Genomic DNA, 21,869 nt, shown 5'->3' with positions numbered 1-21,869 from the left:
CAAAATCTAACTGCAAATGCAGAAGCATGAATGCAAGACTCGTTTTCTGCCCGTTACGTTTGTTTAATGCTGCCGTGGTCGTCAGAAGACGACCTCGTGGTTTGGATGGTACACAAGCAGATGGTAAGTTTTGCAGTCAGATAAAAACCTCCTGTACACACATAACGACAAACAGATTTCAAACCTTTGTTGACATCATGTCAGCAGTGCGAGCTAGTTAACCATGTCAGAGCCGATAGAATGTTATTTCAGGAAACAAACAACCCTGATATGGTTACATTCAGTAAGTGTGTATAATTTTATGAAATATTGCCCTAAATTGTTTTATTCCATAATAATTTATGCTTTTTTCCACTTAAGACTGTTCAAATATAATGGATGCTGTAAATAATACCCAAAGGAAAAGTAGACAATTCAGAGCTCCCCAAATACGTTTCGTTATATATAAGTTGTAAACCATCATACTACCAAGGATTTACAGTCTGTGTGAATAGACACAATTAAATATGTCATGACACCTTTGAAAATAAACTATGAAAACTTGTGCTTAGTTATAATGTAGCCATTATAGAGCAAACAATACAAATTCAAAATGTTAATTGGAAAGCTAAAAAGGTGTTTGTATAAAGTGAATAACCACGAATAACCATTTACTAGTGTATAGAAAGCAGAGTGTATAAAGGACACCAACACACACACACACAAAGACCGCTACTGCCACAGATCCTCTGTACGTCCGAACTTGAAGACCAAACCCCTAATTGGAAGAGAAAAAGAAAAATATTTCCGCATGGCATCTTTGATGAGGTGTAAGCATGCATTGAATGTGATACGCTGCTAAGGACCACCAACTTACCCAAAGAAAATGAACGCATTTTGGAAGAAAACAGCAATGCCGGGGTACACGACAGGCTTCTCTGCAAGAGACAACACATTCACAGCTTTAAAAAACGACTTTGCATTTGTAATTTGACCGAGTAGCTTGATTAGACTCAACAACCTTTCGATTGTCCAACCGGCAAAGGTAAAGGAAGTTAGCGCATAATACTGGCGTCTCTTGTGAAAAACATGACTTACGAGGCACCACAAATCCCCCAAACAGAATCCACATAGAGGCGATGAGGGACCCGAAAGCCAGCATGAAGCCGATGAAGAGCCACACTCGAGCGCCTGCAGACCGGAGATAAGAAAGGGCGCGTTACTGCACGCGTTATTGCACCCACTTTGAAGTGGCCGATTCTACAGTTGTAATGTGGGAAAGTGTCTATACAGGAGTACAGAGGGGTTCAACATATCCCATCATACACACCTGTCTGTCCAATGCAGCCTTCGCTGTAGCTGTCTCCCCTCACTTGGCCATTTGAAACCGCATTTATCCTGGATGAGATCATAAAAAAATAATCACAAACATACCCAACGTTACTTTTCCCTGATTGCTTACAAAAACAGACCCAAAGGTAAATAACATGATACGATAAGTATGACCGCTAGTCTGTAGGCGCTTTGAAGGGCTTAACTCTCAAACTGACCAGTCAACTAGTGTGTTAGTAACCTGGTCCACTAGCTTGGTGTTCCAGCCTCATAACATCACCTTTAGGTTGCTCTGTTGTCATGGAGACAGTTAAGTTGAAAAAAAAAATTAAGAAGGCCAGCCACATCCGACCGAAGAGCCCATTCTTGATCTGAGGCATGGGTACCAACCGTTTACCCCCCCCTCCATGAACAGCCACCAGTTCTCATGCGACTCAACACGTAGGTCACATGACGGCAACAACAGAGATGCTCTTGTGACAAATGAGCAGCTGGAGATGGTGGCATAACGCTTAAAAAACAGCAAATAATGTAAACGTGTGATGAAACTGGTGAATCAAAGAGGTCCTGTGACAGAAACAATGTGTGCAAGAGTCTGTCTCACATGAGAAAGGCCACTGTAGCGATGACACCGCAGGTGTGATAGGCATGATGAAACTGGCCATCGTCGGGATATTTCACCGCAGCATCAATGATGATCCACCAACCTGTGAAGAACTGCGACAAGACCCACAGTTAGCCCGAGGGCCACGGATGACAGGCTGGAACATCACAGTCGACAACGGTCTGATAAATCTGCACCCTGGTCATTTAAATCAGGAACACACAGTCCTGCAAGCAGTAATAATGAGCAGCTACAGTCAGACCAGGAAGCCCTATCCGTGCAGCGTGTCTGATCACCCTCTTCTGTTGTGATGTGTATCAGCATTTAATCAACACATTTTAGGGAATTACCAGAACTCCAGCAGCCACGGATGCAATTGTGTTTCTTCTCTCTCCCCAGTCCACATTGCACTCGCAGTCTCCGCACCGGATCCCGTCCAGGAAACCTGACATGACTGTGAAAGATGTTCAACATCAAAAGCTCATCTCAATACCACACATGTTGGCTACAGACGAAATGTGATTTCCCCTTCTATCTGAGAGCAGCAATCTAAACAAGTGGGCTCACGTTGTGCGTCTGCACCGTATGGACGATGCTCAATTTAGGTCACGTGGGCTTTTTCGCAAAGCGCCGATTTATTTACACACAAATTGCTCGATAACTACTGATGATGGCGTTACGCCATTAGACAACAAGGACCTCGACGTTAACATTTGAAGAAACGTAACGTGACATAGCTTTACAGTAGATAAAAGCAGGGCTGTGTCGACACGTTGGGCTCTTTTGTTCATCGCTCGGGCATTAACGTTAGCAAACATTTCCCTGACGGTTTATTTTAACGTTAGCCACGAAGTTGCTAAATATAACAGCCGAACTCAAAAGACATCTTCAGTACAAAGGTAAATCACACACCTCATCAGAATCACTGGGTGGTAGCGGTAATGTCACTATTGAAAGGATTGCCCTACCTTTTCTTTTCGTTCTTGTTTTTATGTGAACCCCCTCGATCAGCCCGTCTTTGCTTCCGATATCACTCGGTTCTGCACATGCGCAGTTCAAACGCACTCGTTTGATGAGGGAACCTCTGAGAGGCTGTTGATGCTGTTGCATTCGGGTGTTGTGAACAAAATGGGGATTTGTGGAACAGTACCGGATAAGGAGCACTCCGAAAGCAGTAGGCCTTTTTGGTAGGAAGGGATATTATTACGTTCCCTAACTTATAAATTAAAAAAACGATGTTACTTATAAAAGCGGACTTCGTTGTTATTCCGAAAGACAATCGCCGCGCACGCGTTACTCACCAGTAACTACTGAATACGACTTTAGCTCTACTTCCTGAAGTATGCGCCGTGCACGAGCATTTTGTAGACGAGACTGCGCCACATGTATCGATAATAAAAATAATATAAGAGTGGGTAGCATCAGTTAATACATATTTAAATATAATAGCAAGTAACTTAAATATTAAAGAGTTTATAGTAAGAAATACAAGTTTACACTTTACAATAACCTAAAGCCATTATCAGAACATTCGCTTAGTTCCGTTATTGATTGCCAAAACAACCGGTCTGTGTTCTTCCAGCCGTTTGCTGTATAATCTCATCCAAGTCTTAAGCCTCGCACATCATGTGTGAGTCACATGGGGCCTTTAAAGCATGCTGCCCATCCTTTCATTATTCACAAAATGCAATGCTTGCAACTGTGAACAAAGTAAAAGACAAAGACCCTGCTGTAGCATCAATCAGCATCTACGTTACTTTATTGACGATTAGAGGGACATTGACAACAAATAGATGGCAGAAAAAGATATTGAGTAGCAAGTCAGTGGTCCGTAGAAAGGTATTTAGCATCATATTTTGAAATCAGTAAAGAAAGAATTGAACAGTGCTTATAAGGTTGATACATTTAAAAATGTCATGTGAGCCAGTATAAATGAGTAAACAAGATGGCAGTTGTCTTAGAAGACTCCAAGCAACTGCAAAGCTACAGATATGGACAGAAAGATGACTCCGAAGTATCCAATGTAGCCATAGGCACCATTCATCCTCTTGGCCGGCTCTGGAATAAAACATAAAACGGAACAATGACAACTTTCCTAAAGCAGAATTTTATGAAACAACTATGAATACAAAAATGTCTACAAGGGAGTAACTTGCATTCAAATTTCAAAATAAAATTTAGTTTATAATATAAGTGACTATGACTGTTACCTTCGAACCTCAGCCATGAATGTCTGTTCTCATTATCTTTTGCTCAATGCTGACTTTTGTCAATGATTAAACAAAACTAGGCAAGAGGCAACACAAATGCTCTGTGACCACTGTTATTACTAGCAGTAAAGTAATATATTGTGTTTTAATCATTAAGCTTCCCAATAAACTGTATAGGTTTGACCCATTTTAAGATTGCATACATTTATAGCCTATAAATAAATATTATTGGTCTGTATTTTCAATGCATTAGGTCAAGGCTGAAATATTTTTGGAAAATCCATTAGACAGATTATAAGAGGGTTTTTTTCAGCCTTCCATATGTCATTAATGTGCCACTTACCTCCTGTGTAGTAGCCCCAGGCGTAGGAAAACCTGCTGGTCACCCAAATAGCTCCCAGCACCGATGCTGATAACTAAATGTATAAAGAAAGAAAAATAGTATTACAAACGGGGGGAAATGCTTTGTCACTCTGACTCTGCTATCTGGATCATTTCAACCAAAGATCAGGAGGATTGCGCGGCCCCTCCCACTAGTTTCACACAGCGTGAGATTACAATTCTAGCAGCCGCGAATAACTGACCCTAATAGCATTGCAAGTCATTCTTGGCTATGTATCGATGAGTGGTACAAATTGTTACGTACCGGGTAGACAAGAGCTGCAATGGTTTGGAAAACGAGCCACTGGGAGTACACCTCCAGCGTGTTCTGGTGCGCTCTTTGGATGCAGTTGAATACCTGATCCTTGTCACTGTACATGGTTGGGTACTGCGAAAAAGAGCAAAAACAGGTTGAATAAAAAGCCTGGGAAAACAATGCAATAATGAGCGTGCATTATTATTTCAATGTGTAGTGACTTATCTAAATGATTGCCCACTAAAGTAAAATCGAACTACCTTGACGTCGTACTTCTTCCTTGCACCCCCGACTTTCACTGCCAAGTACCCCAGCATAATCCAGCTGTAGAGGTAGGTAAATATGGCGTAGCCGAAGTTGGCCGGCAGCACAGTCAAAATATCCATCTCTGCTCGATATGTCTTCCCGTGTTCAAAAGTTTTGAGAGGACGACGACCTGCCGATACTTTGTAGCCGAGCGGAGTGGTAGAAAATGACGTCACGCAAGGTAGTGAAAATAAGACGAGGTTACACAAGTATCGCGAGATCGCTTTCTTGCAATAATTCTTTTTTTTTTATTGTAAGCATAAAGTTCGCTGTTTGCTGATGTGCACGTAATTTATTGGTATTGATTGAATTGGTGCACTACTTCAATGCAGACTTACTCATTAAATTGTCCTGCATTAAAAGCATTGGAAGAAATAAACATATGGGATTGTTAGTGTTCATGTTAGTTGGTTATTACAAGCTGTTGTATCTTCATTAGTGTTATGACAGTATTGAACATATATTATTGTCACGTATATCAACATCAGCTATGGAGAACGAGCAAGCATTTGAATGTGTTTGAGGTCAGAATTCAAACATTAAAACCATATCCATATCCAGAGAAGGGCTGCTTCCAGCACTTTCTGCGGGACTTATCTTGTCCGCCATTATGTCTGCTGATAGGAACAACAAGGCCTGCAACACGTGACTGGAATTTTCCACAGGCTCTCGTGACTCCTCCCTGCACCCAGCCGCCACTTCTTCACTTCACAGACCTTCGATTCAACGGCAAGCAACGGACAAACCGCCGACGCTTTCGCATAATATTTAGCTACAAACAAAAACTTTTCGGGACAATTTGAGCTATATTTGTGAGTCACCTTCTCTTACAACGCTTGTTAAAGTGTTTCTTTTGATACGACGTTTGCTTACTTGCGTTTTAATCGACGCTAACGGAACAAAGGTTTTCAATCCACACGCGGCCTGGTAAGTCCTATGACGCACTCTTAACTGTTTTCCAAGCTACTACGAGCTAACGTTCCAGTTTTCTTATAGTTTTGTATTTACACGTCGTGCCATGTAACGAACGATCAAACGCACGAGTGTGTTTTGAAATGATAAGCGAACGACCTTTGTCTTTCGGAATGATGCTAGCTTAAGCTTGTCATGCTATCTTTAGGTTGCGTCATTGCAGAAATTTCCACAAGGCCTCTTCGGTCAGCCATTGTAGCTGCGTTGTGCTAACGCTACGTGTGCTGTGTTATGCAATGCGCACCTATTGTCGGGCATGAACTGTGATAAATTATCACGGCCCTTCTCTTAAATGGCCGACGACATCGTTACGTTGTTATAGGATTAGCCCGTTCATGTATATCTATAAATATTTTATTTTTAAATAGACTTGTATCTCATTTCAACTTGTTTCAGAACCTATAACAATGACCAAGGGAGAGGACTCTCGCTCGGAAATTGCCCGCGTTCGCCATAATGACGGCATCAAGGTGATCTTCGACCGGAGCAGCGCCGCCATATCTCGCTCCCGTTCACGATCCAAAAGTGCCAGCAGACGCTCCAGCGGCTCCCGTCGCCACAGGGGGCGCAGCAGCCGCCGCCATCACCGTTGCTCGTCGTCTTCGTCCGGCAGCAGGTCGTCCTCTCGCTCCCGCTCCCACCCGCGTTGCCACAGGCCGTCCTCCCGCTGTCGCTGTGACAACCATCGCAGGCGTGGTGGCCGCCGATCCGCGCCGCGCCGCCACAGGGAAAGCTCCGACTCCCCCTCCCCCTCCAGGCACTCCCGTCACCGACGCAACAGGTCCCCGTCCAGCCGGTCCGGGAGGGCGGTTAGCCGGTTCTCCCAGTCCCCGCCCAGAAACCACAGAAGCAGCTCAGGATCCGAATATTCAGAGAATTCCGTTGACTTGAGTATTGATGGTGAGTTGATTTTTCAAGAGTAAATTGTCAGTACACTGGCAAAAAAAAAGGAATTGCACAAGTAATTTCACCTTGATAATCTTGTGTTTTCCCAAGGTAAAGGAAAACCAATCATGTCTGTTGATGCTGCCATAATCCAAGAAGACGAGAAACTCTACAGTCCTGAGATCGTGGAATCAATCGAGTCGGCACAGGCGGTGGAGTCCAAACAAGTATTGCGAGAGACATGGGTGAGACAAGACCTGGAAAAGACTCCGTCACAGGTGGGTGTCTTAGATCGATGGTCAGCTGCACATCACACACTAAATATAAAGCTGTCTCACAAGTTCTTATTGAACACACAGAAGTTTCCCCCCCATCTAGGACTACATATTAATACAAGGTAAGGTGTGTTGAGAATTTTATTGATTTAATAATTTTGATCAAAGTTACCCGTTGCCTGCTCAACTGACTTTGTTGCAATGTCTACATGCGTCTGTTGATTAGTTTTAGGACTATGTTGTGTTCAATTTCCTGTCTTGTTAACCTTCGGACCCCTGAGGGAAAATACATACTTTCTGTATTTATTCCTGTCTTCATAGATAACATGACAGTGGTCTCCACTCATCGGCACCTGGGATTAAAGGGCTGTCATGTGACTTAGGTGACGATACGTGTTTGCGTGAAAGTTTACCTGATAACCCTTGTAATGTTGAGTCTTAAGTTAACCAAACACACATGCTTGATTTTTTTTTTTTTTTGTGCACACAGCCAAAACAAATGCTAATTCCACACATAGATGCTTAATGATCAATTCAGACATTGTATTACACTGACCACTTCATATAGATAGGCAATAGAATTTTGACTTTTCAAATGTATTCATGCTTGAAGTTGAAATGGGTCGTTGTTATTTAGCAGAATCCTTCACTCGCTGATGGAGCAAAGGCGTGTGGACTGCATTATAGTGACTATCCCTGTCAAGAGAGCTAAAAACAGACGAAGAACTCCGCTCCGTATGCCAAAGATAAGTTGGTTCACCAGCCGTGTCCCGAGGGCTGGGAAACCTACGTCACCACCATTCTGCCACTGTAGACAGAGAAGACATCCTTTTTTACTATGATTCTTTTTGCATTTTATGGTTTTGTTTTGGTGTTCTGTAGGATGGTTTTAAGTGGTGGAGACATTGAACTGTGTGACAGCAGTGGGATGGGCGGTGGGGGGCTGTTAGTGTTGAAACTAACACTTAAATAATTCACCATGCAATGAAGAGTTTTACGATATTAGCAGTGGGAGCTGTAGTCCATCTAAAACGTAAACAAGCTGTCAACACACCATCAGTGATGCACACATATCTCACTAGGTTTCTTTTTTTTGTCTTTCTCAAACAGAGCGATGAGGGGGAGCTTGATGATATGTTCAGCTTGGGGATGTCCCTGAAAAGGAGAACGATCTCTTTCAGCATTAATGTAAGTGACCATTCATGATTTCTTGCTTTTATGCAAATAATAAATCCAAGCAATGCTTTCAATCCCTTTGAGCGTGCATCAATGTATTCTAACGTCTTACTGTCCTGGTCTCGTCCCGTCAGAACTCCGTGCTAAAACCAACAGCGGCTGCTGCTGCGTCAGGGGCTAAGGTAACTTCCAGAATGGACAGCTATGAAAGCCGGAAGCCGTATGGCCATTGGATGCCAGTCAAATCAGGCCACACCTCCAGGGCACGCAAACACACACCGGCACACTAGTGTGTCAGAGTACGTGGACGCTGTGAATACTGTAAATCTTTTGTACATATGTTTTACCATTTTATGGTATTGAAGTTTTATTACAGATGAAAGACTTATGTGAGGAGAAGGGAAGAATTCCATCAGGTGGGAGGTTTTTTGCTTTGTTGTATATTGTGCTTCAATAAAGTATTTATTTGATTAAAATGTTTTGTCTGTTCTAACTTTTCACCACCTTCTTGAGAAGTTACTAATGCTGTGGTTTGTCTAGAAAGGGATACACTGGACTAATAGCTTCCAGAGTTACGGTATGCTTATATTAAACAGTAAACTATGGCATACAAACAAATGGGCAACTGAAAAATAATTCACTTTGGATTTAGCTTTAGTAACTGCGTTTCCAACTGGGTCAAAACGTTTGCCAGAAGAAAAGCCTTCAATTAAAGGCAACAAAACTGATCACTTGTATAAACCGGTACTGAGGTTAAGCAATAGATCAGAGCTGGACAGGATTAGTTTAGGTGATGCATTCTCATGACCACATGAGGTCAGTATTGGCACCAGCGAAGTCATACAAACGGGCATTGATAGCTTAACCGCTTGCAGTCACAGCTGCACTAATGTTTGCACACTGCATTCAATGGTCCAATTGCCACATGGTAACATCTGCACGTCACTGAATAAAAAGGTGCAACAAACCTGATTGACGTTAGTGGGAAGACCGGTGATTTGATGAGTGTTAACCGGTTCTTTTACTGGCCTTAAAGCGTGCTCCTTTGGCCGGGGAACATTTGATTGAATCAACGGCGTCATACTTTCCCAGTCACCAATGAGAATTTATGCACTACAAGTCCCAGCGGCTAATCAGATAAGAATGTCACAATCACGCATTTGAACATTTAATCCACTCCCTTTAGAGCTACGTCAGGCATCAAAGGCATCACCCGAAGCCCTCCCTACTCCAAGACATAATAACATAGCTCCTTTTTGAACATTGACCTTTTAAATGTGTTGTGTGAGGATCCAAAGAATTGATTCATCCAGACTAGAAACAGATTGTTATAAATATGTAAACAATGGCATGTTTTATCCAGCTCACTGCGTAATGGGTTTGCATGGGAACCTGTGGTCCTTTATCTGTTGCCACGGTCACATGGCTTTCCTGCTCATGTTGCAGCTTGGGGCAACTTAGCCAGACTGAGATGGAGATGATAATGAATAAATTGAATTGCTCAATTGTTGGGTCCTTCTCTCTTGTGCACCTAAATACATGCTTTTGACCGGCATCTTCGGCTAAATGGGCCCCAAGGTTTGATGGTACTTAGCGGTAGCTTGTTCTCACGCTCACATCTCTCCTGTCATGAGACCACACACAGGGAGCCCACAGACACAAACAAGTGTGCGAGATAACGGCAAGCAGTTTATTTAAAAGAAAAAAAAAGGATTAAAAAAAAAAACCCACCACAGCTTTTTTAACTAATAGTACTGTACAAAAGGACACCACACGTCTTAGAAATGACTGAATTTTCTTTCAGCCCACAACAACCTCGGCATCTTATACTTAGACAACCGCTTACATGTATTCTGGTGAAAACAAGTCAAAAAGTACAGAGCAGAAGAAGCCTCCCTGACACCCTCTAGACAGCTGTGCCTCTCTCCAGGTTTTGTTTGATCTCCGCCGTGTATTTGCCATAGAAGCGCTCCGCCTTCTTGTTGAACTTGGCGTTCCTCTCGTTGATGTAGTCGATGTCCGCGTCGTCGTTGTAGGCCCTGCGTCGGCTGTACTTGGCCCGCTTCTCTATCCTGACAAATCGCAAAATGAAAGCAGCTTAGGGAGGACGTCATGAACTGGGCCATGGCATATCCAATAACAATTATTGGATACAGGCGATTATGCCGAGGGTGAGAATTTAAAATGTGGCGATGGAAAACCTAAAAGCAGTCAGTTAAATGTGAGGCACATTAAAAGATGTAGCAGCGTTTCCTAAATTGGCAAAAAGGTCACCAAGTCAGAATTTTCCCCACATAATTTATTATGACTGAAATAATCACATATTTCCGAACCTCACACTGCATTTGTGGTGAACCAGTACCGGAAAAAGGGTCTCAATGTCCCCGCTGTCTTTCTAAAATGCGCCTTTATTCTGGGTGTTAAAATTGCTCAGAGGAAAACTTCACCCACAAAAAACAGGCAACTTTTCGTCCCCTGTTACCTTTAATTCATGTCGAAGATTTACATTTTCTCTACTAGAATTGAGAGATTTCTCCGTTCGCCCTGAAGGCATGCAAGGAAAATAAAGGTTTTCCTCAAGAACTCCAGGTGACCCGCGCGATCGATACACATGCGTTGTTTTTGGATGTGAAGTATTCCTCTAACCCCCATCACGATGAAACTCACTCAGGGTCGAGCGTTTCTCGTTAAAGCCGCACCTGTCGGTTAGAAGGATGGTCTATCTTCGTGGCGGGAGTCAAACTGATACTCTATGTGCCGGCAGTGTGAGATGAATTGACTGCGAGCGGTCAGGAGAGGACATGGCGTCCTTGTGGGTGCGACTTACTGTTTCTCAACATCTTCCACCATGCGGTCAATGCCGTCCTTTGAGGGGACGTGGGTGCCGTGGATCAGGCTGTTGGACGTGGGGTGGAAGTCCACACCGCTGTGGAAGGAATCAGACACGCGTAACCAGAGATAATCCCGATTTGAACATATTTAAAACGGACTCCTCTATTCCATCATTGTGAGCGTGGTCACCCCAATGAAAGATAAGATGGCCGCGGGGGGAAATGTGCTTGTGCATCCTTCACGGTTCTGCATGAACGTCAGTCTTTTGAGGGCAAATAACCTGGAGGCAAACATCTCTTCTTCGAACTTAAGTATCCGTGCACTGCACATGCACTAAAATATTTTTGAGTTACATCGGAAGCGTTTCAAAACTGACCTCGGGGCGATTGAGGGGGTACAAAACTTAATATATAGAAAATGCTTTGTGCACATGTGATGAGTGAATTCTGAGAGAACTATGCCAGGCCAAATGAGGATTAATTTTACTTGACTAGCAATGTCACAGTTCTGGTCATAACCCTAGAGACGTCTCATGCCTGGTCTTCTCATGGCCCGGCTAGTGGGAAGGCACACAAATCTGGTAACGCTAGATTAGTTGCCATGTCTTTCGATCGGGATCAAGTCACTCACCAATCCTCTCTCTGCTTCTCATAGCTTTCCATGTCGGGTCGGATTTGCCTGGTGAGCCTCTGGTACTGTCGGAATTGGGCTTCAGCATAACCTGCGGTTCGATGTGTGAGATGGAGCGAAATCAGATATTAAGTAATAATTACCGGAACAAACAGCAAACAGGCACGAGGCTTTGCAAAACACCCCACGGACAGTTTTGGGGTTGCAATCAATAGCAGCCATATTCATGGGACGCATCAAGTCTTTTCTTTCTTGAGGGGATTCAATTCGAACCAGTTGGAGTAGACTAACATCCCAAGAGATCCTTACTTAAACCAGTGTTACATGTGGTTTTAGGTGGCAGCGCTTCTCCGCTTGGAAGTGGGAACACTTCTTAAGAAAAAGTCACACATTGCACGCTAGAGCAGAACACGGTAAACTACTAATTTCCCTGAGTATTAAATTACCATTTACCGAAATGAGTAGACTGAGGTTCTGTGGTCTCATGCCTAAAATAAAGCGGTTTGATCCAATACAATCAGTGACAAGTACTTTAGCGCCTTGAATAAGTGACAACCCTCATTCCATTAGGTGTGAAAGGGACATAAATGTCCTCTTGAGTGATTAGTTTAGATTTCTTTTTTACCCGAATTAATCCAGGCAGCTATTTGTTTCAGTTAATCTAAGGTCGGTGTGCCCATGATTTAATTAACTGAAAGAAGGCAGCCCTAGGGTTCTTTCTACCAAATAAAGTTGGTTGCAAAGTAGGGCTGTCAATATAATTATACTAATCTCACATTTAGAAATGCATTAATTACTATTAAAAGGTTGTTTTTCCCTTTCTAAATACCACATTTTATAAATTAACGAGTAACCACTTGGGAAAGCGTATATTTTAAAGACTGTTGAATTGTACACTCACCTAAAAGATTATTAGGAATACCATGCTAATACTGTGTTTGACCCCCTTCCGCCTTCAGAACTGCCTTAATTCTACGTGGCATTGATTCAACAAGGTGCTGAAAGCATGCTTTAGAAAGGTTGGCCCATATTGATAGGATAGCATCTTGCAGTTGATGGAGGTTTGTGGGATGAACATCCAAGGCACGAAGCTGCCGTTCCACCACATCCCAAAGATGCTCTATTGGGTTGAGATCTGGTGACTGTGGGGGCCATTTTAGTACAGTGAACTCATTGTCATGTTCAAGAAACCAATTTGAAATGATTGGAGCTTTGTGACATGGTGCATTATCCTGCTGGAAGTAGCCATCAGAGGATGGTACATGGTGGCCATAAAGGGATGGACATGGTCAGAAACAATGCTCAGGTAGGCCGTGGCATTTAAACGATGCCCAATTGGCACTAAGGGGCCTAAAGTGTGCCAAGAAAACATCCCCCACACCATTACACCACCACCAGTCTGCACAGTGGTAACAAGGTGTGATGGATCCATGTCCTCATTCTGTTTACGACAAATTCTGACTCTACCATCTGAATGGTATCAACAGAAATCGAGACTCATCAGACCAGGCAACATTTTTCCAGTCTTTCACTGTCCAATTTTGGTGAGTTCTTGCAAATTGTAGCCTCTTTTTCCTATTTGTAGTGGAGATGAGTGGTACCCGGTGGGGTCTTCTGCTGTTGTAGCCCATCCGCCTCGAGGTTGTGCGTGTTGTGGCTTCACAAATGCTTTGCTGCATACCTCGGTTGTAATGAGTGGTTATTTCAGTCAAAGATGCTCTTCTATCAGCTTGAATCAGTCGGCCCATTCTCCTCTGACCTCTAGCATCAACAAGGCCTTTTCGCCCACAGGACTGCCGCATACTGGATGTTTTTCCCTTTTCACACTATTCTTTGTAAACCCTAGAAATGGTTGTGCGTGAAAATCGCAGTAACTGAGCAGATTGTGAAATACTCAGATCGGCCCGTCTGGCACCAACAACCATGCCACGCTCAAAATGCTTAAATCACCTTTCCAATTCTGACATTCAGTTTGGAGTTCAGGACTTGAGTGTATTTTTTTTTTTTTTTACACACACACAAAACTACACAAATGGGATCATCTCCAAGACATAAGTCCCCCGGGTGGAACATGTTGAACTAGGGACTCTTTCTGCAGTCCTCGAGCACTTTGCTGCGCTCTCAACTCTCCTAGCAGCTACCAACATGTAACGTGACGGACATGTTTCTTGTGGCTACAGTAAGTCACACTGCAAATGTACACTCCACCGAGTACATTGCCGCCAAGAGACCCCCGTGTGTCCCCATTGGAGACCCTAACACCAACCTGCAAATCCAGTGTCTGGGTTCTTCTTCTTCTTCTTCCTCTCCCACCGCTCTGCATCTTCAGCAGTGATTTCAAGCAGCTTCACTCGGTGATAGTCCTCCCCACGTTCAGCACATTCCTGAGGGAAAACCATTAATATGGCACATATGTCAAACTGATTTCAGATTTCATAAGTGCACTAGGTATACTTTATAGCAGTATTCCGAGGGAAATCAATTGAATAACTACCATTATGATGGGAAAACAATGCAGTATAGGGCAATCTTGCCTTACTTGCAGCAGTCAAACAAGTAGTGTTCCTCTACCTGTTTATTGAATACAGGGTAATATGTGAATTAAATATACTACCCAGTGCTTTTTACATAATACAAATACCTGTCTCCACTTTAGCAAACTACACAAACCCTTATAATTTTATGGTACTAAAGCGTGATGAAAAGTATCAGTAAACTTAGAGAAATATATATTTTACACATATATGCTTAGAGTACTTAAGTTGGCAAACGTGTCTGATCAGCTACATGTCGTCATTGTGAATATGCACAGATCTGCGGTGTTTTTAACATGTGGAATGCTTGGAGGCCTAATCACTTTTTTCTTTCCGTCTTCAGCGAGCTCCCACTCCAGTCTGGCTTTCTTAGCCTCCCAGTTAGTAGGGAGCTTCAGCCTTTTGTCCTCCTCCACAACCTCCTGGTGATTGATCTTACGTGCTTCATTCTGCAACGGAAAATAACAAATGACGACGAGCGCAATAAACCGGAAATAAACATGTACTGACTTCAGCGTTCGCCCCCATCACGTAACGTGGATATAATGAATCTTTCTACTCACTCGTTTGAAATGTAACTCTCGAAATTTCCGAAGTCTCTCTTCCCTCTTCAGAGAGACCTCGGCATCCGTCTGTTGCGCCTCTCCTGTGGCCGTCGCGGACTCCTGGAAATACCGACAGTTATTTTTTTTAACGTTACAGTTACACATGAACGATACGTTACCAAACGAGACTTTTTAATGACCAACTGTAGATCCGTGAAACCCACAGCGCGGCAGTCAGGGCAGAGATGTGCAGTGAGTGGAACGTCCCGTGTTGACGGGATAGCGTCATTTAGCACTCGTTAGCTTAGCACAACGACGCGAGAACGTAAACGACAAGTGAGGGACGGAAACACACTCTCCGACGGACACACGATACATCTTCGTTGAAGGAATTATATAATTTGACGTTAACTTGCCGCAATATCTAATTATTTGAGTAGTTTGACATACAACTAGAGCAACGACTAACCTCAAGACGGGACGCCATTGTTGCACTGAAAGGAGGCCGAGACCGGAAGTGTGACGTTTACACCGGATGTTGCGCACATTATAAACATTTTAGGTTTTACTATTTAGTCAAAAAAATAATTGTATTACATTGTGCACAGTTAAAGAAGTTGACATTTTATGTTTTATAAAACATTTGAAAGTGGGGTGTCTAAAGGGGGCTGTCATAAAAAATGAAATGTACTTGTAAGCAGATTACATTGGGCCATTTCTTCTGTGGATGCTTTCAATCTCATTTTGTTTTCAACCAAATTTGAATTTCCACTAGGAGAAATAATGATGAAAACAAAAATAAAAACAATTCATGATATTAGTTATACTAATTATAATAATGTGAACACCAGCTACTAATAATTATATTATTATAATAAAAGTTGTAATAATAATAATAATCATCATTATTATTATCAACTACTTTTATAATAATAGTGCCAACCCAATAACAACAATACTTTTATTATTAATATATTATTAGTGTTGTGTGCTTACATCTGAAAACTGGCAATCCTGTAAAGTGTAGTGTCATCAGAGCCACATAAAATCTATGTTACATTACATGTCATTTAGCTGACGCTTTTATCCAAAGCGACGTACAATAAGTGCATTTCCACATAGATACAAACTCAGAAAACAAGTAACAAGAAAGTACATTTTTCATCAAATAAGCAGTTACAAAACATGTTATAGAAAAGTGCCATTATAAGTACAATTTAAGTGCTATCATTTGTTATCATATGTTAAACCTATAATATCACCACAAGAAACTTCAATTATTTGCTGTAATTAAATTATCTTTTTATCATGGCACCGCAGCAAAGGTAATTGCCGGGCATCATGAATCCTTCAGAAAGTCTTTGTAAATCCTTTTGAACCGGGCCATCTCATTTTCCTTTTGAAGTTTCGATTCATTGCAAAATACTGCTGCACTAATCAAAACTGGCAGGATGCAGAGAGAACGTAATTATGAATATGACTGGAGGTTATACAGTGAGAGGCTTGAAAGGTCGAGCACAAAGTCATCAGTGTGCCACACAGAGAGTCTCTTCATGCTCCCCTAAACTCAATTGTTATGGGGGAGAAAAGGAATCTCATACGTATTACCATGCATGTTATTTTCACCCACATAAGAACACAAGTATACATTTGGGTCTCAAACCTCCAAATATGATTCATGAACAGGAGACGAAAGTAAACATCTTCAGAGCCATCTGAAGCATGTTTGACTTGCCAAAATGGATGTGCTACACTTTTGATTGTATTCTACTAATAGAGCTATTTTGAAGGATGTAATTAAGTTGGGTTTAGAGTCTTAGATTAAAGCATCTTCTAGATCACAGGCAATGTTAATGGAGTGATGCATTTTCACTGGAAACCAGATGGGAGCACATCAGAACAGACCAAAACATTATAGGCTTCAGTAATGGGCTCCGTCATCGCCATACAAAAGAGAAGACATCAAGATGAATAAGTCTCAGATGGAGAGAGAGTAACAGCAAAGTAACGGGGTGAGGAAGCCAATGAGCACTTCCTCTGTAATCAGCTCAAATCTACAACGGCAGAGAGCGGAGACGCAATAATTGGGAGAATTTACAGAACGTTTTATGGGCCTCCTCCGTGTCCTCAGTAGCTGTTGACGTCGCCCACACGTCCTTACCACTCCTCGAGTTCTCTCAGAAGTGAAGTTAACTGGCACCTCGGGGCGCATTCGCTCACTGCCCCCGAAGCTCCGACGCGCTTGGCTTGAACGGAGAGCCGGTGGGCACGGACCCAACGTGGCGGGTTGTAGGGGTCACGTTGAAAGGTCCTGTCGTGAATGAACCTCCGGGAACGGAACACGCGCACCAGACGGGAACATCTAAGTTCGGGGGGGGACATGTTGTGTGACAACACCAACGCACACGAGTCTTTCAGTTCACTCCTTTGCCCGCACATGTCACAGTGGAGATTGGCTTGAATTCAATTCGAAATTGAAACTGGCCTTCTGACAGGCGATGTGAGGATCTGAGCGGCGCTGCCACCGCCATTTAAGGGATACTAAACTGTGGTGCGGCACGATCTCACATGTGCTCGGGGCCACCCAAAAACGCTGAACAGTCACTCCTCGATATTAACTTTTCCACTCAGGCAAATCAAGCCTGAAATAGAGTAACATTATATGTGCAAATAAATTGCACTTTTTGGGTGCGCGTTTTCTAAATACACAGCGGACCTCGTGGTCGTTTTAAAACCATGAATCAAACCGGACATGATATTAGTCCAGTTTGCCACACGCTGTGAACCAGATACTGTGTTTTCTGTACACACAGACCGACGAATAACTGGCGCTGTGATCATGCTCTTAATAAGAGTTACTGTAGATAGCACATGGAGGGGGGGGGGGGGGCTCTCTTGCCGCGCATACAGCTGCTTCACATCTGGAACTTAATATAAACATCATGGCCAATAAAATCATTCCATTTCCTTAATTACTATTCCTGTCATTTCCGCACTAAAGGAAAAGTTATTAATTCAGGGCCAACAAAAACACGCTTCTCCTCCACGAAGAGCTGCTCCTGAAGCGACGCCACCCTGACTACAGGCCGCTGTCACTGGACTGGAACCACAAGCTCCTGCCCCGCTCCGCCGGCGTGTGTTTGTGTGTGTGTGTGGGAGTGGGTGTATCTATGGGGAACAGAGGCCAAGGCGCCGCAAACACGAGCGGAAACACAAGATGGCGTCTTGTTTTCCGTCCCTGCCACCTTATTCTCAACGCCATTCATACCACTCTCCCGTTACGTCTATTCTCTCCTTGGTTTCCTTCTCCGACATGCTTTCAAATGCTTGTTAGCGTAACATATGAGATGATGTGACATTTTTTAAAGTTGCCAAAATACTTTCTGTGGCTGTACGTGCTCTGAGAGAGAAATGCCAATCTCTCACAGGGTCACATGTCATCAAGTTGATTTCCAGCCGAGGCATTCCTCACACAGTCCATCATTGCCCTCCATCCTATGCAGTCAATAATGGCATCCCGGGTTGATTTGTTGCCGCGGCGATTCGAGGCATATCCAAAGGGCACGGATGAATGGAGTGAACAACGAGCTATTTGGACGAGAGTCCTTGTAAAAGTGTCTGACACCAAGCATCTTTGTGTCAACACAAATGCCAGGGCATGGGAGCTCTCATAGATCTTCCCCTGGAGGCAAAATGAGGCTAATGCGACCCAGAAGTTTATGAATTGACACACCACTAGCTCATCTGATTGCCAACGGAAGCCAATGCGAGAGAGGAAGAGGATTCGGGGAGCGACACATATACTTACACAGAAGATGCATGTGTGCACTCAAATACCACCAGTTTTGTTGTCAATGCTTTTGCTCCACCACACACAATTAAGGTCCCAATTAAAGGCCATTATGGGTTTTCCACTAGCAGCAACCACAAGGAGAGCAGCTCCACGGCCTGTATATTGCGGGCACACAGATGTCTCCTATGTTGTCATCCAAAGAAACTCAGACTGATCCACAAACTTTATGATCGTAATTACTGATCAAAATGAAAGTGCAACAACAAAATAAACTCAGAGGACCCAATAAAAAAAAAAAAAAAAGTCTGAGCGATTCCGGTAAAACGGGCCAAGTGGGACCATGAGAGAGGATGTTTTTGTGCAAAGTACAAAAGTGAACTAATGAGCTTGACTGAAGGCACCTTCTCCTACGGACCCGTGAAGTCCCATATACCACAAGAGGGAGGCATTTCCCTTATATTTCATCAGACATTAGCTTCCTATTAAATCCCAGTAGGCATAGTAAGTAGAAAAGGCCACATTGCCAAGTCTATTTCTTACTTATGCAATTGTGTTTCTGTAACCCACACCCATAGCCACCAACAGACTGGAGTTCTCACCACAGATGAAAGCGCCGGGCTGCGTATCTGCTGCGAAGCATCTCCTCACCACGGTGCCCTCAGACAAGTTCAACCCGAGTGCCATCCACCTCCCCCGAGCAAGGCCCAAAAGCATCATGGGTTCCTGCCTTCGAGTTTCCCATCCTCTTACCCAGTGACCTTAATGAGAGGGTGAAGTTCTCACTTGGCCAAACAATACGCCGTTGTGGAGGGCCATAAGATGTGGCCAGTCGAACAGCTTCCGGACATGCAGCTGTGGAGGCCTTCTGATCTATCCCCGACCTGACACGCAAAATCGGTTGCCAGATAAAACAGCCTCACACGGACGCACACGTGTCAAAAGGATGGTCGGCGAGCACATGTTGCACAAGCACACCCAGCCACACACAAGCACACACACGCACACAGACAAAGTGAATCCCATTCCCACCTAATTTTGGGCTCTGAGAACTTACTTAGCGCAAAAAAACGCCGTGGCTCCTTTTATCTCTAGTTCACAGCAATGGATCTAATTCCTAATCTGATGAGAAAAACCAGTGCTAAATATCGAAAACAAGTGTCAATAACAACACCACCACCGAGCTGCCGAGTGATAAATGGGCTCTTTCTTTATGGTCACTATGGTTTATTTTCTGAAGTCTTTCGGCCTTAAAGGGGGCTTTTATATTCATGAAAAAACTCATCTTATTTTTTGGGAGGGGAACGTTTCAATTTACTCTTTCCCCCTGGGAATGAGGTCAAAGTTGGCTTTGCAATGTAAGAAAATGAAATGATTAGATCGAAAGTATTTGTAGTTTGTTCTCATTTGGGAACACATTTGGCAACTTTAACATAATAAACAATTTGAGGGTCCAAATTCATTCTTGAACGTTGGCGACACAAAAAACTCACCATTTGGTAGGAAAAACAAAAAAACTGGGTAAGGTTCATAAATATGATGCAGATCACATTAGAAGGTCCAGAACAGTTACTGAATTAATTCATATAAATAAGTCAATGTAAAATGTAAGTCATTACTATTGCAATTGATGAGCGGCCCCTTTTTTGTATTTCTTTGAATTATATTTTAGCCCTTTTAGCAGTATATATAGACAGACAGGACACACAAGAAGAGAGAAAGGAGTACGACAAAGGTCAAAGGATCCCCCGGGATCTTTCAGCTATGTTGGCATCCTGTTTGTACTTCATATTTTGGAGTTTGTCGTTTTATACGTCACTGTATAAGTTACTGTATCATATCAGCTGTTGTAGATCCAGCGAGCCTCAAGCATTACTTCATTTGAGCACAAATACACATGTCACCTTGTATTAGAAGGTGAGGAAACACATCAGTGAAAGCCGGCGAGCAGGTGAGCAACGTCAGATCCACGACGACCAGAGAGGATAGCGGGGCAAAAACAAGATGATGAATCAAAGAAGAAGAAAGCCCGGAGGACCGAGCGATGGCATGCGACCAAACCCGTGACGACCAAATACAATTAACGAGAAAAGCGACTGAAAAAGAGCGTTTCTAGTGTGATGTACGCCCTATTCGGTCCATCGAGTCATGGCGGCTCTTAGTCGTTAAAAGCAGACGCACAATGATGGAGTCAATGATGGAGTCAATGAGCTGTCTCAGTCAGACTATCTGCAGTGATGTAGGGTTATGTGTGTGAGTGGATGAGGTGTTTCCCTTAATGTGGGCTATAATCTCACCCTCTTCGGCAGATTGCTGGGGAAAATGTTCGGCGCAGATTCCCTTTTTTTTCCGTGTGGGACGGAGAACTGATGAGAACCGAGAATGAACAAAACACGTGAATGTAGTGAAGGAGTAAAAAAAAAACAACACAAAAAAACATTTGGCAAAACGGAGAGAAGGAAAGAAAAAGAGAGCATTGGGCAGAACAAGCTCGAGCGATGTGTAAACAGAGTGTAGAAACCAGATATGGCCGACCCTAAAGGTAATATACAGAGAGAATGCGTTTAGCAGAGTCCATTAAAGCCAAAAGCCTCCGAGGGAACGCTTCTCGCCAGACACGGACCTCTGATGGAGGTAGCCAAGACACTCTAGCTCCAGGTTAGCCTCTCACTGAGTAATGGACCGGGGTGTTTTCAGACTCCCATGGCCCCTCGCGAGCCCCCTGTGATGAAGTTAGAGAGCGAGCGCGAGAGAGAGCCCAGCCGAGCCCCGTCTCCTGTTGCTGTTGAATGTAATTTCGTATCGTGTTGCAGCGGAAGCACAACTGACAGAGGGGGAAATCTATCGAATTCAGCTCAGACATCACAATAATATTGAGCCTTGTTTATAAACACACAGTCGGGATGTTTCGGGAGAAACATTCGGTTTGAAAGCGCTCAGCCGAGGAGCGGGCCGACAGCGACCTGCAAGAGAGGAGGTCAAAGGGTGAGAAAATGGGCAATTTGGACAGACATGTCGGGCTGTAGCACCTCGTCCAGCATCCATCGGGTTGTTGGGCTGATAAAACGTATTCGTTACTAATATATTAAACAACTTTTGTGCTAGTACATGCAATACTTATTTATTTAAATATGCACAGAATATTCTACGGCCAAACTGGGG

The 21,869-nt window shown here is 43.3% G+C and overlaps 4 protein-coding genes across 5 annotated transcripts; 1 reads left to right on the top strand and 3 right to left on the bottom strand.

Moving 5' to 3' along the window:
• Positions 1–34: 34 nt before the first annotated feature.
• Positions 35–3,067, bottom strand: tmem50a (transmembrane protein 50A). Its single transcript, XM_037485674.2, has 7 exons — positions 2,884–3,067; positions 2,266–2,369; positions 1,916–2,028; positions 1,310–1,377; positions 1,078–1,170; positions 857–917; positions 35–757 (listed from the first exon to the last, which is right to left on the bottom strand). Exons 1-7 carry the CDS (start codon positions 3,023–3,025, stop codon positions 712–714), a joined length of 627 nt encoding a protein of 208 aa, XP_037341571.1. The 5' UTR covers positions 3,026–3,067; the 3' UTR covers positions 35–711.
• Positions 3,068–3,647: 580 nt separating this feature from the next.
• Positions 3,648–5,294, bottom strand: mgst3b (microsomal glutathione S-transferase 3b). The gene is made up of 4 exons (XM_037485673.2): positions 5,023–5,294; positions 4,772–4,894; positions 4,469–4,541; positions 3,648–3,973 (listed from the first exon to the last, which is right to left on the bottom strand). The coding sequence occupies exons 1-4, from the start codon at positions 5,146–5,148 to the stop codon at positions 3,873–3,875; spliced, it is 423 nt and encodes a 140-aa protein (XP_037341570.1). The 5' UTR covers positions 5,149–5,294; the 3' UTR covers positions 3,648–3,872.
• Positions 5,295–5,754: 460 nt separating this feature from the next.
• On the top strand, positions 5,755–8,865 carry rsrp1 (arginine/serine-rich protein 1). Of its 2 annotated transcripts, XM_037485671.2 has the most exons (5): positions 5,755–5,995; positions 6,437–6,940; positions 7,037–7,203; positions 8,311–8,388; positions 8,511–8,865. In XM_037485671.2, the coding sequence occupies exons 2-5, from the start codon at positions 6,448–6,450 to the stop codon at positions 8,664–8,666; spliced, it is 894 nt and encodes a 297-aa protein (XP_037341568.2). In that variant the 5' UTR covers positions 5,755–5,995; positions 6,437–6,447; the 3' UTR covers positions 8,667–8,865. The 2 variants fall into 2 exon arrangements, with proteins under 2 accessions (XP_037341568.2, XP_062413428.1); XM_062557444.1 differs by lacking the exons at positions 8,311–8,388; positions 8,511–8,865 and adding an exon at positions 7,522–8,257 and having other exon boundaries at positions 7,037–7,322.
• Positions 8,866–10,052: 1,187 nt separating this feature from the next.
• On the bottom strand, positions 10,053–15,477 carry syf2 (SYF2 pre-mRNA-splicing factor). Its single transcript, XM_037485672.2, has 7 exons — positions 15,387–15,477; positions 14,936–15,037; positions 14,696–14,821; positions 14,105–14,222; positions 11,839–11,929; positions 11,204–11,302; positions 10,053–10,448 (listed from the first exon to the last, which is right to left on the bottom strand). The coding sequence occupies exons 1-7, from the start codon at positions 15,402–15,404 to the stop codon at positions 10,283–10,285; spliced, it is 720 nt and encodes a 239-aa protein (XP_037341569.2). The 5' UTR covers positions 15,405–15,477; the 3' UTR covers positions 10,053–10,282.
• Between the last annotated feature and the right edge of the window lie 6,392 nt (positions 15,478–21,869).

The sequence above is a fragment of the Pungitius pungitius genome, chromosome 14 (assembly GCF_949316345.1).
Source record: "Pungitius pungitius chromosome 14, fPunPun2.1, whole genome shotgun sequence".
Lineage (NCBI taxonomy): Eukaryota > Metazoa > Chordata > Actinopteri > Perciformes > Gasterosteidae > Pungitius > Pungitius pungitius.
This window is presented reverse-complemented; position numbering and strand designations above follow the sequence as displayed.

Bases quoted from the DNA above. Each gene is read 5' to 3' on its own strand.
- mgst3b (XM_037485673.2), bottom strand. From the start codon at position 5,148: ATGGATATTTTGACTGTGCTGCCGGCCAACTTCGGCTACGCCATATTT. The intron at 4,895-5,022 runs GTAGTTCGATTT...TCTTTTTCGCAG, and splicing joins GGAAGAAGTACGACGTCAAG to TACCCAACCATGTACAGTGA. The intron at 4,542-4,771 runs GTACGTAACAAT...TTATACATTTAG, and splicing joins TTGCAGCTCTTGTCTACCCG to TTATCAGCATCGGTGCTGGG.
- syf2 (XM_037485672.2), bottom strand. The intron at 11,930-14,104 runs GTTGGTGTTAGG...ATCGAACCGCAG, and splicing joins CCCAGACACTGGATTTGCAG to GTTATGCTGAAGCCCAATTC. The intron at 10,449-11,203 runs GTAAGTCGCACC...GCGATTTGTCAG, and splicing joins GTGGAAGATGTTGAGAAACA to GATAGAGAAGCGGGCCAAGT.
- rsrp1 (XM_037485671.2), top strand. From the start codon at position 6,448: ATGACCAAGGGAGAGGACTCTCGCTCGGAAATTGCCCGCGTTCGCCAT. The intron at 7,204-8,310 runs GTGGGTGTCTTA...TTTCTCAAACAG, and splicing joins TGGAAAAGACTCCGTCACAG to AGCGATGAGGGGGAGCTTGA. The intron at 8,389-8,510 runs GTAAGTGACCAT...TCGTCCCGTCAG, and splicing joins CGATCTCTTTCAGCATTAAT to AACTCCGTGCTAAAACCAAC.
- tmem50a (XM_037485674.2), bottom strand. From the start codon at position 3,025: ATGCAACAGCATCAACAGCCTCTCAGAGGTTCCCTCATCAAACGAGTG. The intron at 2,370-2,883 runs GTAGGGCAATCC...CATCTTTCACAG, and splicing joins AACAAGAACGAAAAGAAAAG to TCATGTCAGGTTTCCTGGAC. The intron at 2,029-2,265 runs GTAATTCCCTAA...GTCTTGTCGCAG, and splicing joins CCGTGGCTGCTGGAGTTCTG to TTCTTCACAGGTTGGTGGAT.